At 43.7% G+C, this 15,424-nt stretch overlaps 1 protein-coding gene across 10 annotated transcripts in view; it reads left to right on the top strand.

The window, feature by feature from the left end:
- LOC137423167 (Friend leukemia integration 1 transcription factor) overlaps nucleotides 1-9,469 on the top strand; it is a 47,568-nt gene extending 38,099 nt beyond the window's left edge. For all 10 annotated transcript variants that reach the window (XM_068110023.2, XM_068110027.2, XM_068110022.2 and 7 more), the window contains 4 exons: nucleotides 4,538-4,600; nucleotides 4,877-4,933; nucleotides 5,055-5,102; nucleotides 8,116-9,469. In XM_068110023.2, the coding sequence (XP_067966124.1) occupies nucleotides 4,538-4,600; nucleotides 4,877-4,933; nucleotides 5,055-5,102; nucleotides 8,116-8,642 (695 nt within the window). In that variant the 3' untranslated portion in view covers nucleotides 8,643-9,469. The remainder of the gene's footprint in view (nucleotides 1-4,537; nucleotides 4,601-4,876; nucleotides 4,934-5,054; nucleotides 5,103-8,115) is intronic.
- Nucleotides 9,470-15,424: the final 5,955 nt, after the last annotated feature.

A 15,424-nucleotide genomic window follows, 5' to 3' on the forward strand; every position in this document is an offset into this window, starting at 1 on the left:
GCTCGCCCAGAGCGTCCGGGCATGCCCGCTCTCGCCTTTCCAGTGTTTGTCCAGAGCGCCCGGGCACGCCCAGCCTCGACTTGCCAGGCCGCAGCCAAACACGCCCGGGCAGGTCCAGACTCGCCTTTCCAAGGCTCGCCCTTGACACCCGGCCATGCCCGGTATAGCTTTTGCCGGGCAAACTTCCCGACATAAATGTGTATATATATTGCTGCCCGATAAATGGGCTTTTAACAGAATACCTGAGCTGTTTTGTTTTAATAAAGCAACTCGGACGAATTCCGTCTTTGGTCGCGTCACTTCTTTCGACTCGCGTTGGAGCGCAGCTCCCTCAGTAGTGGGTTACCTTATCATATACCTTCTGAAAGTCTAGGTACACGACATGCACTACCTTCCTCATCCAGCCAATGAGAAACTACTTCGTAGAACTCCAATACATTTGTTAAACTTGACCTCCCTGAGGTAAATCCATGTTGACGACCTTTAATTAGTTTGAAATTACTCAACTGGTTCTCTATTCATTCCTTAATTTATGTCTCGAAAACTCACAGAGCTTTCACACAACTGAAGTCAAGCTGACTGGTCTATCGTTCAGGTCTATAGTTCAGGTCTATAGTTCAGGTCTATAGTTTAGATCTATAATTCATCATGTCTATAGTTCAGATCTATCGTTCATCACGTCTGTAGTTCAGGTCTGTAATTCAGGTCTATAGTTCAGGTCTATCGTTCATCACGTCTATAGTTCAGGTCAATAGTTCAGGTCTATCGTTCATCACGTCTATAATTCAGGTCTGTAGTTCAGGTCTATAGTTCAGGTCTATCGTTCAGGTCTATAGTTCAGGTCTATAGTTCAGGTCTATAGTTTAGATCTATAATTCAGGTCTATAGTTCATCATGTCGATAGTTCAGATCTATCGTTCATCACGTCTATAGTTCAGGTTTATAGTTCAGGTCTAAAGTTCAGATCTATCATTCATCACGTCTATAATTCAGGTCTATAATTCAGGTCTATAGTTTTGATCTATAGTTCATCCCGTCTATAATTCAGGTCTATAGTTCAGATCTATCGTTCATCACGTCTATAGTTCAGGTTTATAGTTTAGGTCTATAGTTCAGATCTATCGTTCATTACGTCTATAATTCAGGTCTATAGTTTAGATCTATAGTTCATCAGGTCTATAATTCAGGTCTATAGTTTAGGTCTATAGTTCATCAGGTCTATAATTCAGGTCTATAGTTCATCAGGTCTATAATTCAGGTCTATAGTTCATCACGTCTATAGTTCAGGTCTATAGTTTAGATCTATAGTTCATCAGGTCTATAATTCAGGTCTATATTTCATCAGATCTATAATTCAGGTCTATAGTTCATCACGTCTATAATTCAGGTCTATAGTTTAGATCTATAGTTCATCAGGTCTATAATTCATGTCTATAGTTCATCAGGTCTATAGTTCAGATATATAGTTCATCAGGTCTATAGATCAGATATATAGTTCATCAGGTCTATAGATCAGATATATAGTTCATCAGGTCTATAGATCAGATATATAGTTCATCAGGTCTATAGTTCATCACGTCTATAGTTCAGATATATAGTTCATCAGATCTATAGTTCAGATATATAGTTCATCAGGTCTATAGTTCAAATATATAGTTCATCAGGTCTATAGTTCAGGTTTATATTTATTCTTGTTCTTTGACCCACGAATCTCCACTTCTGTGAGGAAGATTACAATGTCACGACTTTAACACCTTTTCATTATCTTACTGATCGGAACTCGCAGTTGGTCAGATGTTATCTTCATGGGAACAGAATGTTTATAGGAGGCAAACGTTTTTCTTCGTTTATTTAAATATTCTATAACTGCTTCCAATCGGTTTTCATTCAAAGCATTTTATAAACTAAAGAATTAAGTTTTTAAAAGATTGTATTTACCCCTGTTGGGAAAGTAAGGGATCGTAGGTGTGATGACGATTTTAGTTGAGGGCAACGTGGGATGATGTCAATGGTGGAGGAAGAAGAAGCGATGGTGTGAGAGACGAGGTGTGGTAGTGGTGTTCGAGGGGTGCTTGACCAGCACCATTGTTGTGTCCACAGTTGATGTAAATAGTTTAACGATCCAATTATTGTTAAGAACTGTTCAAACGTTTATTTGTGATATGCACATGAAGAACTGCTCGAAATACCAGAAAGGACATTTAATCAAAAGAAAGTTTTTAAAATGCAAATTTAAATTGGGGAAGATATTACAAATAAAATCGTGTGCGTGCGTGCGTGTGTGTATATGTGCCTATGTGTGTGTGTGTGTGTGTATGTGTATATGTATGTGTGCCTATGTGCGTGCGTATGTGTGTGCGTATGTGTCTGTGTACGTATGTGTGTGTCTGTGTGTGTGCGTGCGTATATGTGTGCGTATGTGTGTCTATGTGTGCGTATGAGTGTGTGTGTCTATGTGTGTGTGCGTGCGTATATGTGTGCATATGTGTATGTGTGCATATGTGTGTGTGCACGCGTATGTGTGTGCATGTGTATGTGTGTGTGTGTGTGTGTGTGTGTGTGTGTGTGTGTGTGTGTGTGTGTGTGTGTCGTCTATTGTTTTTCTACATATTTCAGAAGGTGGAACGGAACCCTCTCAGGTCTCAAAGTGCCCACCTTCGTGGGTGCGTGTATATATGTTTGAGTGTGTGCACATGTGTGCATGCGTATATATATATATATATATATCAATTTAGCTAGAATACATTCTCACTATCCTACATTTTACATATATGATATACATACATCATACATATACATACACTACATGACCACAAGTATGTGGACACCTGAACATCACACATCTCATTCCAAAATCATGGGCATTAATACGGAGTTGGTCCCCTGTTTGCTGCTATAACAGCCTCCACTCTTCTGGGAAGGCTTTCCACAAGATGTTAGAACATTTCTGCAGGGATTTGCTTCCATTCAGGCACAAGAGCGTTAGTAAGATCGGGCACTGTGGCGATTAACCTGGCTCGTCGTCGGCGTTCCAATTCATCCCAAAGGTGTTCGATGGGGTTGAGGTCAGGGCTCTGTGCAAGCCAGTCAAGTTCTTCCACACCGATCTCGACAAACCATTTCTGTATGGACCTCTCTCTGTGCATGGTGCCATTGTCATGCTGAAGCAGGAAAGGGCCTTCCCAAACTGTTACCACAAAGTTGGAAGCACACAATCGTCTAGAATGTCATTGTATGCTGTAGTGTTAAGATTTCCCTTCATTGGAACTAAGGGGCCGAGCACGAACCATGAAAAACAGCCCCAGACAATTATTCGTCCTCCACCAAACTTTACACTTGGCACTATGCATTCGGGTAGGTAGCGTTCTCCTGGCATCCGCCAAACCCAGATTAGTCCGTCGGACTGCCAGATGACCTTTATACACAACCCTATTTAACATGTCCAAGTACTGCTAAGCAGAAGGGTTTGAAAATTCAAAGAAGGCGATTTGTGTTCTCCAGTGTTCAAATATATAATTCAATTTAAATAAAATACGGATCGTAAAAGTCGTATAAAGAAATTAATTCCGGAATTCACCGCCATTAATGCAGTGTCTATTACACCACCCAATCAAAAACGTACCGGTACATTAGTTATTCGTGTCTGTTGTTTGTTTCCTTTATAACATCCTTATAAACAGTAAGTTTCCTGTTTGGAATGATTTTCAATTTTGTTTGATTACCAGGCAGGAAGACAGAGTAAAAAAATTATCTCACTCCTCTGTGCATTTGTGATCGGGACAAATTCAAAGACTACGTACTGTTAAACGGCAGGTTTGTTTTCCTATTCACGTTCAAAATAGAATATTCAATTTTAAATAAGTTGTTCCGCTATCATAAACTGACATTTGTAGATAGACAGACAGACGGATGGATGGACGGACATGAACCAATTGATTAATCTCACTTTTCGCTTCATGTGCGTGGGGTAATTAACAACAACAACAACAACAACAACAGCTACAATCGTGTAGCAAACAGCTCTTTAATTGTTGGGGGAATTTCCTAACAAAACCCTTTGGCATAGCTGAGTTAGCACCAAAAACATTTTAAAGTGTTATTTACATAAAACCTAAGAATGCATGTTTTATCGAAATTTTATTTAAATTTACTGCCTTCACTCAAGACTTGACAATTAGCACTCTGCAGCTTTTATTAAGTGGAGAATAAGTGTCATTACTTGAGAAGGAATTACACAATGAGAGAATGAAATAAATAATATCGAGATTGTTTCAGAAAAAAAATTCGAGTTCAAAGAAAGGGCCAAAGGAAGTGATTAAAATGATTAAATCAGGACCATTAAATACATTACCAGCAGTAGCTAAGAAGCTGTGTAGCAGAAGTAGGTTCCAGAAGTAGCTAGTTGACAAATTTCAGATTTAACCCTGAATTGATTTTCATTTGTCTTGTGATTTGACGGTGATCAGTAAGTTCATGGCCTGATATAAAGTCAAGTATCAAGTAAGAGCAAATGATAAAGTGATGCTTTTGATTTCAGATGGCTCCCTTGAAGCTGCACGGAGAGCTGGGTGGTCGAGCAACACGACCGGAAGCCCCAAGGGTAAGCATCATGTCTATATTTACTCTGTTAATATGTCTCATGATAAATCTAAAAAAAAATGGCCGGTCAATGCTCCAGAATTTCTTAGATTTTCTTGATGAAATAATTTAAGACCTTGAAAAATTCCATGTGACATAATTTTGTTGAAGTTTTCACTTTTTCTCAAGGTTAAACTCAATTTACTCCAATTCTTCTGCATATGTAATATGTAGATGCTCCCTCAATAAATGACGTCACGCTGAGAGTGCAGAGTTTTGACACTGTTTATCCGTGCAGGTGCGCCACCTAGTGTACAAAGTTTGAACAAAACCACTGAGAACAGATCGCAACCAGGTATTGAAGTTGTATTTTGTAAACAAAAAATAAATGCTGTAACAACAATAATAGTTATGAAGTAAAAGTAACATTCTATGTATTTATTGACATTAATTGTGTGCTGCCTTTTTGATTTCAGATCCATATCAAATCCTCGGACCGACGAGCAGTCGCCTTGCGAATCCCGGTAAGCAGAGCCATCTCAAACTCTTGGCTTCTTCTTCAGCATCTTATTTTAACACAGTCGCCATTTCAGATTTGAAATATGTCTAAGAGAATCATAAAGTGGAAAAGACAACAGCACTTTGTTCAGACTGTATTTAGCTGTGGATGTTACCGGTACTTATTTCACTGATGCAATTCTTTTTAAAAATCATGGTGAGTTAGTTGCTAATCATCTAATTTATTTTTCATAAACACTAACAATCTATTGTACCTGGATAACTTTGGTTACCACTACTCTAGTCAAAGTCAAACTCCACGAGTGCTTGTCTTGGTTACCATTTTAAGTCAGTTATATTGTTTGTTTGTTTTGTTTTTTAAAGCTGGTGTTGGCTTAGCGGTTAGGGTGCCGGCTTGGGATTCTCGGATCCTGGGTTCGAATCCCGGTCGATCGCTGAATTAACAACAGGGTGATTGACTCAGCTTGTCATCCTTACGTGGTCGGCGAATTGAGTACCAGTTCACTGGTAATTCCCTGTGTGTCGCAAGAGGCGACTAACAGGGTTGGCGGCAGGAAGAGCATCCGGCCATAAAACATTGCTTCAATAAAGGGGACCATGGTGCCCAAAAAAGGCCAACCCCTGCTTTGTGGGGAAAAATGGCCTCTAAAGGCGGTATATATATATTTTTTCTTTTTACAAATTTGAGGTTCCTGGAGGAGCTAGTACATAAAATTGATCAGGATGCAATAGAACAAAAGGAACAGTAGAAAGAGAGGGAAGAAACACACCAACGATAGGGTTGAGGGACAAAATAGAGGGAGACGAGGACGAAAAAGGGATGTGGGGGAGAATGAGGTGTAAGGGAACACGCACGTAGTGGACGAGATGGATATAGATATAGAAGAACATTCTCAGAAAGGAAAAACTGGAAATTTGGAGAGAGGTCGACTTGTGGGACAGGTGATTTATCCAAGTAATTTATCCGAGAAGGATCATTGCTGATAGTGAGATCCAAAAATTTGAGTGACTGAACTTCTTCAAACTGAGGTTTGTTAAGTAAGTACATGAGAGGGTTTGCTAGATAGTTCTTTCGGGAAGAGAGAGACAGTGAGAGTGTGAGATTTGCCAAGATTGAAAGACATATTCCAAGTGTTTGACCATCTTGTGATTATATCAAGGTGTGAAAAAAAGGAAATCAGAATCTAAGAGTGGAGTTGTCCTTGGATGCCATAGGCAGAGTTTGGAGAGCAAGGTGGGATCCCAGGTTGTATCGAAAGCTCGAGATACGTCTTGAGAAGCTGGCCCTGATCTCATGCCTGACATTGAGGGCCTCCATCCATTACGAGACTTTTGAAAAGTTAAACTTTCAAAAGAGGGAATGCTTATAAATAGTTAATCTTAAATTTATTGCCATGTGTTTGATGGGAGCAAATGGCCTTTTCCTAGATCTCATATGTCCTGAGTCATCCAGAGGAATAGTCCTTCCAATTAAAATATTTTGATCTGCTGCAAGTTATCAACTAAGTGGTCAAGAAAAATTCAATGTGTGTGGAAATCAGAAAACCATGATTACCATTTGTTTGTCTCATCTATACATTTCCTGCCATGGCTTCCGACTCCAGCTTGACTTTCAGGGAACATCTTTTATTGTAAATTTGTGTTAAGAACTGTTAGGTTAAGGATACTTTTTGTTTGTTAAGGAGAATTTTTTTCTGGTTGAGGAAAACAGCATGTCATCTTCATCTCAATGCTTTGGGGGTCATTTCCTCTCAGCCATTGATAGAGGTCGCCAAGAATTCTCACTTTGCAATTGAATGCAGCCATTTGCAACTGGAGCTGGAACAGCAGACGGTAGAGCGCATTCCTCCGCCAGGCAAAACGGCTTACTTTTTGCATCCGACTGATGGGCCGGATCTGCATCCGGACCTGAACCAAAATGGAATTGGCTAGTTCTTGTCACCTACCCAACTCATCCCCATAGTTTTTTCATATCTCGTCCACAACTTTTTAAAACATCGTGCTAAATATCATTTTTGACCCCATGTCTCTATGGTGAAGAATCACTTGAAAATGATTGTATCTGGATTCAGATCTTTACCAAAATCTAATCAGTTTGTCATTGTCGCACACCCAACCGGTCCACGACTTTTTGAGATATCCTGCTTAAAGGCAGACAGACAAACAGGGGTGAAAACATCACCTTCGTCTACTTTCAGTGATGGAGGTAAATATGAGCAAAAACTCAGAGGTATGTGGAATATATACAAGTGACGGCAATTAAACAAGGTTTTCCCACACAACTAGCAAACCACATCTACCTCGTTAAAATAAACCTCCACAATGAGCAGTGTAGAGCAAAGTTTAAAACCTCCAAACGTTGTTGAAGACCACATAACCTCGACACACTGGCCAAACGTGAGAGATCGAGAGTATAACCATTGTCATGAGAGATATAGGATACAATACAGGGCACAATCATTTTTTGGAGAATCATAAGCGATACAACTGACATCGAGGTCTTAGTTATGGAGGGGGTTGTACCCACTCTGGATTGTTGAAGGTACATGTTTTTAGCCTTGAAGGCTTCGGACGGCACTTGCACTGACAGTATAAGGATGAAATGGGTAGGTTGGTTGATTTAGGATACTTGTGGGTTTACTTTGTCTGTACCGAGTCTGATACATTGTACAACTCTTTTGTAGCTAATATAATTGCCCCTGGTTGTACATTCCTGGGGTTGCTCTGCAAAACCTCAGTTAAAGCTTTTTAAAATTTGCCCCAAACATGTGGGGATACGTTCTTATATGTGGAGTACCTTTTTTGACTTGTAACGGGTCACAAAAATCTTGCTTGGCCTTATTAACATTTGATGAAACCCCCCCCCCCCCCCCCCAAAAAAAAACCTGTGTGTATCTATGTTAATTAGACAGGAGTTTATTGTTCATAAAACAGGAGAACTAACAAACTTATTGCTCTCCGATAGATATAGCCGTTTAGGAAAGCCTTTGCTAAGTCGGTGGTTTTTGTGACCCATAGGGAGCGGACAGATCCAGTTGTGGCAATTCCTGCTGGAGCTGCTGTCTGACAGTGGCAACGCGAGCTGCATCACATGGGAGGGCACCAACGGCGAGTTCAAGATGACTGATCCAGATGAAGTGGCGCGGCGTTGGGGTGAACGAAAGAGCAAGCCCAATATGAACTATGACAAGCTCAGTCGTGCCCTGCGCTACTACTATGACAAAAACATCATGACCAAAGTTCACGGCAAGCGTTACGCCTACAAGTTTGACTTCCATGGTATCACGCAGGCCCTGCAGCCGCACCCTACTGAAACGACCATGTACAAGTACCCTGGTGACTTTTCCTACATGCAGCCGTACCATACGCACCAACAGAAACTCAACTTCATCTCGCCCCACCCGCCGCCTGCCATGCCGACCTCCTCGCAAGGTTTTTTCAGCGGAAGCAACCACTACTGGGGTACCCCGACTGGGGGCGTCTATCCCGGTGCCCCTCGACATGCATCGACACATATGCCATCGCACTTGGGTTCTTACTACTGATTGGGTAGAACGGCACGGATGTGTGAAGGTAGGTTGGAAGGGAGCAAAAGGAGGGAGAACACCGAGAGAGCTCGATAACGTTCACAGATAAAAGGACTGAGCTTTGACTCGCACTTGTATCCACGTACAACAGGGCCCGACCCCCGAAAAGCCATTTCAAGACTCCTTGCTATTCCTGAGGATGCACAGGTGTGTGCCTGTATGTATGATGTTATTATATATGTCTGTGTATATGTTCGGATGCACGTGCATCTTTGCACGCTTGCGATGCTGCGTTTTGCTTATGTAATTATCACAACGTGCCTAATGCAGTGTTGCTGGGACCAAAAAGCCAGTGGAGTGGATCTGCTGGCGCCCTCAGTGGTCGAAGGTGTTCCATATCACATCAGCTTCGAAGTTTCAGTTACACAAAATTTTATCCTTTCATCCCTCCCCCTGGAGAACCACCACAAACGCTGGGCGTTTGTCAGAACGTCACTTTAGTTTTGAGCGTGCCTTGAATCTGTAATGGATCTAATTAAGTTATGCATTAACATACATTTCCTAACGCTAATAACTTCATGACTTCCGCCATCACCCAGCTTTCTAACCACATGGCTCGGCCTCACACCCGGGTTCAGTGGAGGTATACCCGGGGGCTATGCCGAGCCATCCGATGGCCCTCTATAATCGCAAGACTCCATTAAAATGTATTTTACTACTGCGGAGCAGACGAACGAGCCTTTTAAGATGTGATTTATTTTTCTACTCTGAAAACATCTTAAACACATTTTCTGGAAGCAAATATGAGAACATGTTGAAGAAAGCAATTAAAATATATAATAGTTTTACACGTGTCATGCCTGTCTTGCTCGCCTATAGTACAAGAGGACTGCGTCTTGGTGTTCTTTTCCTCTTTGTTTTTTCTTCATAATCTTGTTAAACCATCACAAGTTTGAGTCTTAAAAGTGGAACAAAAAGCAGAATGACAAAAACAAACAAACGATAATTACTATATATCTGATCATGATCACATTTTTCTGTGGTATCCACAGCAAGTCTTTCTCACCAGAGCTACATCTCTCCCATGATTGGCTGTGAAAGACGTGACGTCACGGATTTGTTTTAGCCAATCGTGTAAAAGACGTGGCTGCCTAACTATAAATTAATGGGGAATTACCTGAAGTTCTATTTACTTAAAGACCGTGTGATTCGCCTCCAAAAACTTCTGAATAACATGTTCAACACCAACTATAACTCAGGGCACAATCATTTAAACTATCAAGAAAAATCTGCAGTTGTATTTTTGAATCGCTCACTGGTGGGCGTGATGTTTTTGTTTCTGGGTCGGGGTGTTCCTAAGTGACATCTTTGGGTCATTCATTTTTCCATATCCACGACTTTGTGGAATCATCCCTCCTATAATTCATGGTCAGGTGTGTGGTTGTCACGCTACTCCTCCTATAGTTCTGGGCCGATTACATCCAAACTTGTTACATAGGATCAGCATGGCCTCAATTGGTGCATGAGGGTGTTTTTAACTTTGCTGGTGGTATTGAAGTAGGGGGGGGGGGGGGGGAGAGGTGGGGGGCACGTACATTCTCTATGCAAGTGTGTATCGTGTAGCGCTGCTCCAGGTGGAAGAAGGTACTACAAGTCCTGCCCTTTACAATACAGTACAGTATAGCATTCCTGTCCCCATATTTTCCAGTACAGTGGTTTTGTTCGTTACGCAGGGGGAGGTATTTTTGAGAGACATTTTGAATTACGCATTTGAATAAGGATGACAATAATAACACCACCGCACGCTCTGGCCTGTATAATTTGAGAAGTGTCTTGTATGTTTGTTTGACTTCTATGCACTCCTAAACCACTGGACAGAATGAGTTGAAAACTGGTGGTTGTGTTTGAGGTGTTCTCCAGACCGAGGGATTAAAGCAGAGGGAGCATGCAAATTTCTCGATGTAAATGTGTATCATATAGTGCAGTTGCTGGTGTGAAGGGGTATAACAATTCATAACGAGATTATTTCACAATGTCAGGCACACGTCTGCATCCGCTTGGTACTGAACTACACTTGACAACAACAACACAGACGAGGAATCGAACCCAGGTCCTCTGGTAAACCATACCAGTGCTCTGCCATCTGAGCTATCTGGGAGACCCTGACCAAGCATGTAATTTTCCCACATATGGTATTATTTATACATACATATACATATATATATACATATATATATATATATATATATATATATATATATATATATATATATATATATAAGTTCAAAACACACCTGGTCACAAGTGTGCCGCACTGCCCGGGAAATGTATGTATTATTTATACATACATATACATATACATATATATACATATATATATATATATATATATATACAATTATCTAAAATATTATATATATATATATATATATATATATATATATATATATATATATATATAAGTTCAAAACACACCTGGTCACAAGTGTGCTGCACTGACCAGGTCCTCAGTCGAGGTCCTCAGCATCATCCCGTTTCGGCCCTTCAACCTCGATACGGTCAGCGAAGGTGGGCCAGCAGGGGCACATCCACATCCACATGCAGCAACTGCACCTGGATGCGTACATACCCCCACCCCCAGCCAGTGCGAACAACAACACCTCCACATCCAGAATCCACATCACCATATCACATCCAGAATCCAGAATCCACAGCAATCCATATATATATATATATATATATATATATATATATATATATATATATATATATATATATATAACAGCAGAAGTACCCGGCGTAGCATCTGTACCGACAGAGGTAGTTATTTCACAGCATCTGTAAAATTTTCTCCCTTTTACTCAACTCCGTTTCACTGTTATTTGGTGGAGCAAAAAGTCAACTGAGCTTTATAGATATATATATACGTATATATATATATATATAGATATATATATTGTGAGAAACCACCTTGTTCTCACCAAATTAGTGCCCCGCCCACCACGTCACGTGACCTCCTTTGAGCCTCACGCGATTGGGTGGCGATTCGGCACGCGATTGGTGCCTGGTGGAGGGTGAGAGAGCCGGCCGCCATCTTGTGCGACGGACGTGGCTCGAAGGCGTCGAGTGGAAAATAGAAAAACGGGGATTTTTTTAAGCCTCACGACAGCCGAGTTGTGCTGATCGTTTATAGTTCTGTATTTTAAGAGTGAGTACCTCCGGAAGAGAACGAGTGATTCCCGGATATCGTAGATTGGAACTGTGAGTCATATTGCCTGTGTCGTGTTTGGAGCTTCCGGTGCCGACAGTTCCTGCAGGCGTTGTGCTGTGTATTCCACTCTGTTACCATCCATTGTTTTTGAGATCGAGCCAATAAATCATCGTGCCTACCCCTAGAGGCCGGTTAAAACACAGTTGTGTTTATTGAGTTCTCTTTGTCCACCCCGTGGACTACTTGAAGCCCGGACATTAACGTCAGTATTCCGGGCTGGAAGCATTTACCAGCCGGGATCGCGACAAATGGGTTGCTCGTCCAAGGATTATTCAAGTAAGAGACATTCGAACTGAGACGGGAATTCTGCAGTGGACGACATCTTCCTGCATCTGCTCATCGTTCCTCACCAGCAGACGCCATCTTGGAGGAACTTTCTCACCAGCAGACGCCATCTTGGAGGAACCTTCTCACCAGCAGACGCCATCTTGGAGGAACCTTCTCACCAGCAGACGCCATCTTGGAGGAACCTTCTCACCAGCAGACGCCATCTTGGAGGAACCTTCTCACCAGCAGACGCCATCTTGGAGGAACCTTCTCACCAGCAGACGCCATCTTGGAGGAACTTTCTCACCATAGGACGCTATCTTGTGTGGTACTTCACTACCGGATAAGTGAATAGTTTCCGGATCCCTCCAAACAAAAAAAAAACAAACAAAAAAAAAAAAAACGTGAGTTATTTGTACGTTGCATTTTTCTCATTGGCAATTTGATGTGCGTTGGTGATATTGTGTAGTTCGGGTCGTATTTCCCCAACAGAGCGTTGTGTTTGAATTACGTGTACCACCCCAATATTGTTTGCCTCCCCTGGGTGAATTGCCGTCCCATGTGGTGAAAGATATTGCTGAAATATTTCGATCCAGCCTCCTTTTAGACTCAGTGTTTTGTGCCTTGTCTTATGATAACTCGTAGCCAAGCTATGTCGACCAGAGAAGTGAGAGTTCAACCTGATCATGTTGACAGTCACGTGGGTGGCGATGTGAGCGACGCAATCAGCCTTGACCCGGTCACTAAACCCGATATGTTAGGAAGCGATCCCATCATGACTAAATGCATGCGTTCGACCTTCTGGACCGGGCTGACTCCGGTGCAACAACTCGACATGTATAACAGGGAGAATGACAGGGCAGAGGCAGAGCGTATTAAGCGAGAAGACCGAGAGCATGCGGCAGCAGAGAGAGAGCATGCGGCAGCAGAAGCTGAACGCGTCAGAGAGCATGAGTGGCGAATGTTGACTGAACGACTGCGGGCAGAGGTGTCTGCTGCAAGCGTCCCGGAAACTGTTCATGTTCGTTTGCCGGACTGGACGGGAGACACGAAGCCAGACGCGTATCTGGAGATGGCGGAGAAGTTGTTGGCTTCCGGTGGCATTGATGAGAGCTTGTGGGTCGGCCATCTTGTTAGCCATCTATCTGAGAAGGCGAGGGAGGTATATGCGAGGATGGCAACCGAGGACGCAAACAAATACAGGAAATTGAAGGCCGAGATTTTGAACGCCTATGCGGTGTCCGCGTGTATTTATAGGCGTAATTTTTTCAGTGGGACTCGTCAGTCCAGTCAAACCTATGAGGAATATTCGCGGGTCTTGTTGGAACAGCTGCAGAGATGGTTCAAGGGGAGCAAGGTTGAGTTACCTCAAGCGGTTGCGGAACTCCTGGTGCGTTACCGTATCGATCAACAGCTTCCGCCTGACTTAGCGTTGTTTCTTGTCGACAAAGACACTGTTTCCTTGTCAGACTGCGTCAACCTTATTGATAAACATGTTTTGGCGTGCAAAATGTTGCAAGTCACGCAGTCGCGTCGTAAGACGGAGGATTCTGCGATCGAGACCGCCCCCCGTCTGCCCGGCGGCTGGATCGAGGGGAAGGGTTCTCCGATGCCCTCCACTGGTGGCGGTCGCGAGCTGCAGGCCAGGGCACGGCCCTGGTGCGATTTCTGCAAACGCGTGGGGCACGGTGGAGACCGCTGCTTCTCTAACCCAGCTAGTCCGGCCTACCGAGGCAACCCTGCTGTTAAATCGGAGGGAGGTCAGTGGAGGTCATCAACTGGGCCCTCGCACACGACGGTGGCATCGGTGACAGAGGTCACTGCCACCGAGGCTAATTCCATTCATCCTCTGTATCAGGATTATTCAGTGACAGCCTTAGTGGGTGGCCCTGATTCGGTGCTGAAGTTTGAGGCCCAATACCTTCGGGATACTGGGGCGACACTGTGTGTTCTCCGGGCGGGGGTAGTTCCGGCCTCTCAGATGCGTTATACCGGCGAGTATATCATCCTTCGGGGCATTAACCAGGTTCCTGGCCGGTATCCCCTTGCCCTCCTCGAGGTCCGGAGTGGCATTTTTACGGGTCCAATGACCTGTGCGGTGGTACCCTACTACCCGGTACCCGGGGTCTCCTTGCTGATTGGCAATGATGCCATGGCCAGGGAGGAGTCATTGACTCTGACCTGTGGGGTGGTCACTAGATCCCAGAGTAAACAGGCGGAGAGAGTGGCGGAGTCAGACATATCTTCACTCTGGCCCGAGGAGCCTAGCGCCTCGACTCCAGTTCCCGACGGTGACGTTGCGTCAGTTGAAGTCCACCCGAGCCTCCCGTCAAGCCAACCTCAGGTGCCGTGCTCCTCAGGGACCGCTCCCACCTGTAACACGGGGACCCCAGCTACGTGTTCGCCGGTCGGCGAATCCGGGGAGGAGGATCAGTCCTCCGAGGCGGGACGAACAGGCTACTATGTGAATGGTGCAGGTGTGCTGATGCATAAGTATTCCCCAAAGAACATGTCCTCCACCCAGACGTGGAAGGTTCGACACCGAGTTGTCGTACCGGGGAGGCATCGTCAGTCAGTCATGCAATTGGCCCATGACAATATTTCCTCGGGTCATGTCGGAGCTGCCAAGACCTTAGCCAAGGTCAAGAATCAGTTCATATGGCCCGCCATGTCGCGAGACATCAAGCGCTATTGCGCTAGCTGTCCCATTTGTCAACGACTCGGAAAAGGAGTGAAGGTTTTCAAGGCACCCCTAAAGCCCCTCCCCGTGATCAGTCAGCCTTTCCAGTTTGTTGCCACTGATTTTGTCGGACCTTTGCCCAAAACCCGTTCCGGGAAACGCTATTTGCTCCTCGGTCCGTTTTCCCTCCTGTAAACGCTTTCCCCAACTTCAGTTTGGCCCCCTTGTCTCCCTATTGTGCTTTGTGTGAAGTGTAACTCTTGTGGGGTAGATATTAATGTGGTGTATTGTGTTTAATACTGTGTTGTGGATAAACCTTGTTCATTGTATAAGCCTGTTAACGATTACCACCATCATATTGCCATGTGATTTGCACCTACTACAAATACTGGTTTCAAAACGCCGTCTATCCGACAGGTTTTTTACTTAGGTGGGGAGGACTGTGAGAAACCACCTTGTTCTCACCAAATTAGTGCCCCGCCCACCACGTCACGTGACCTCCTTTGAGCCTCACGCGATTGGGTGGCGATTCGGCACGCGATTGGTGGAGGGTGAGAGAGCCGGCCGCCATCTTGTGCGACG

Source organism: Myxine glutinosa, chromosome 3 (assembly GCF_964187855.1).
Source record: "Myxine glutinosa chromosome 3, kmMyxGlut1.1, whole genome shotgun sequence".
Taxonomy (NCBI): Eukaryota; Metazoa; Chordata; class Myxini; order Myxiniformes; family Myxinidae; genus Myxine; species Myxine glutinosa.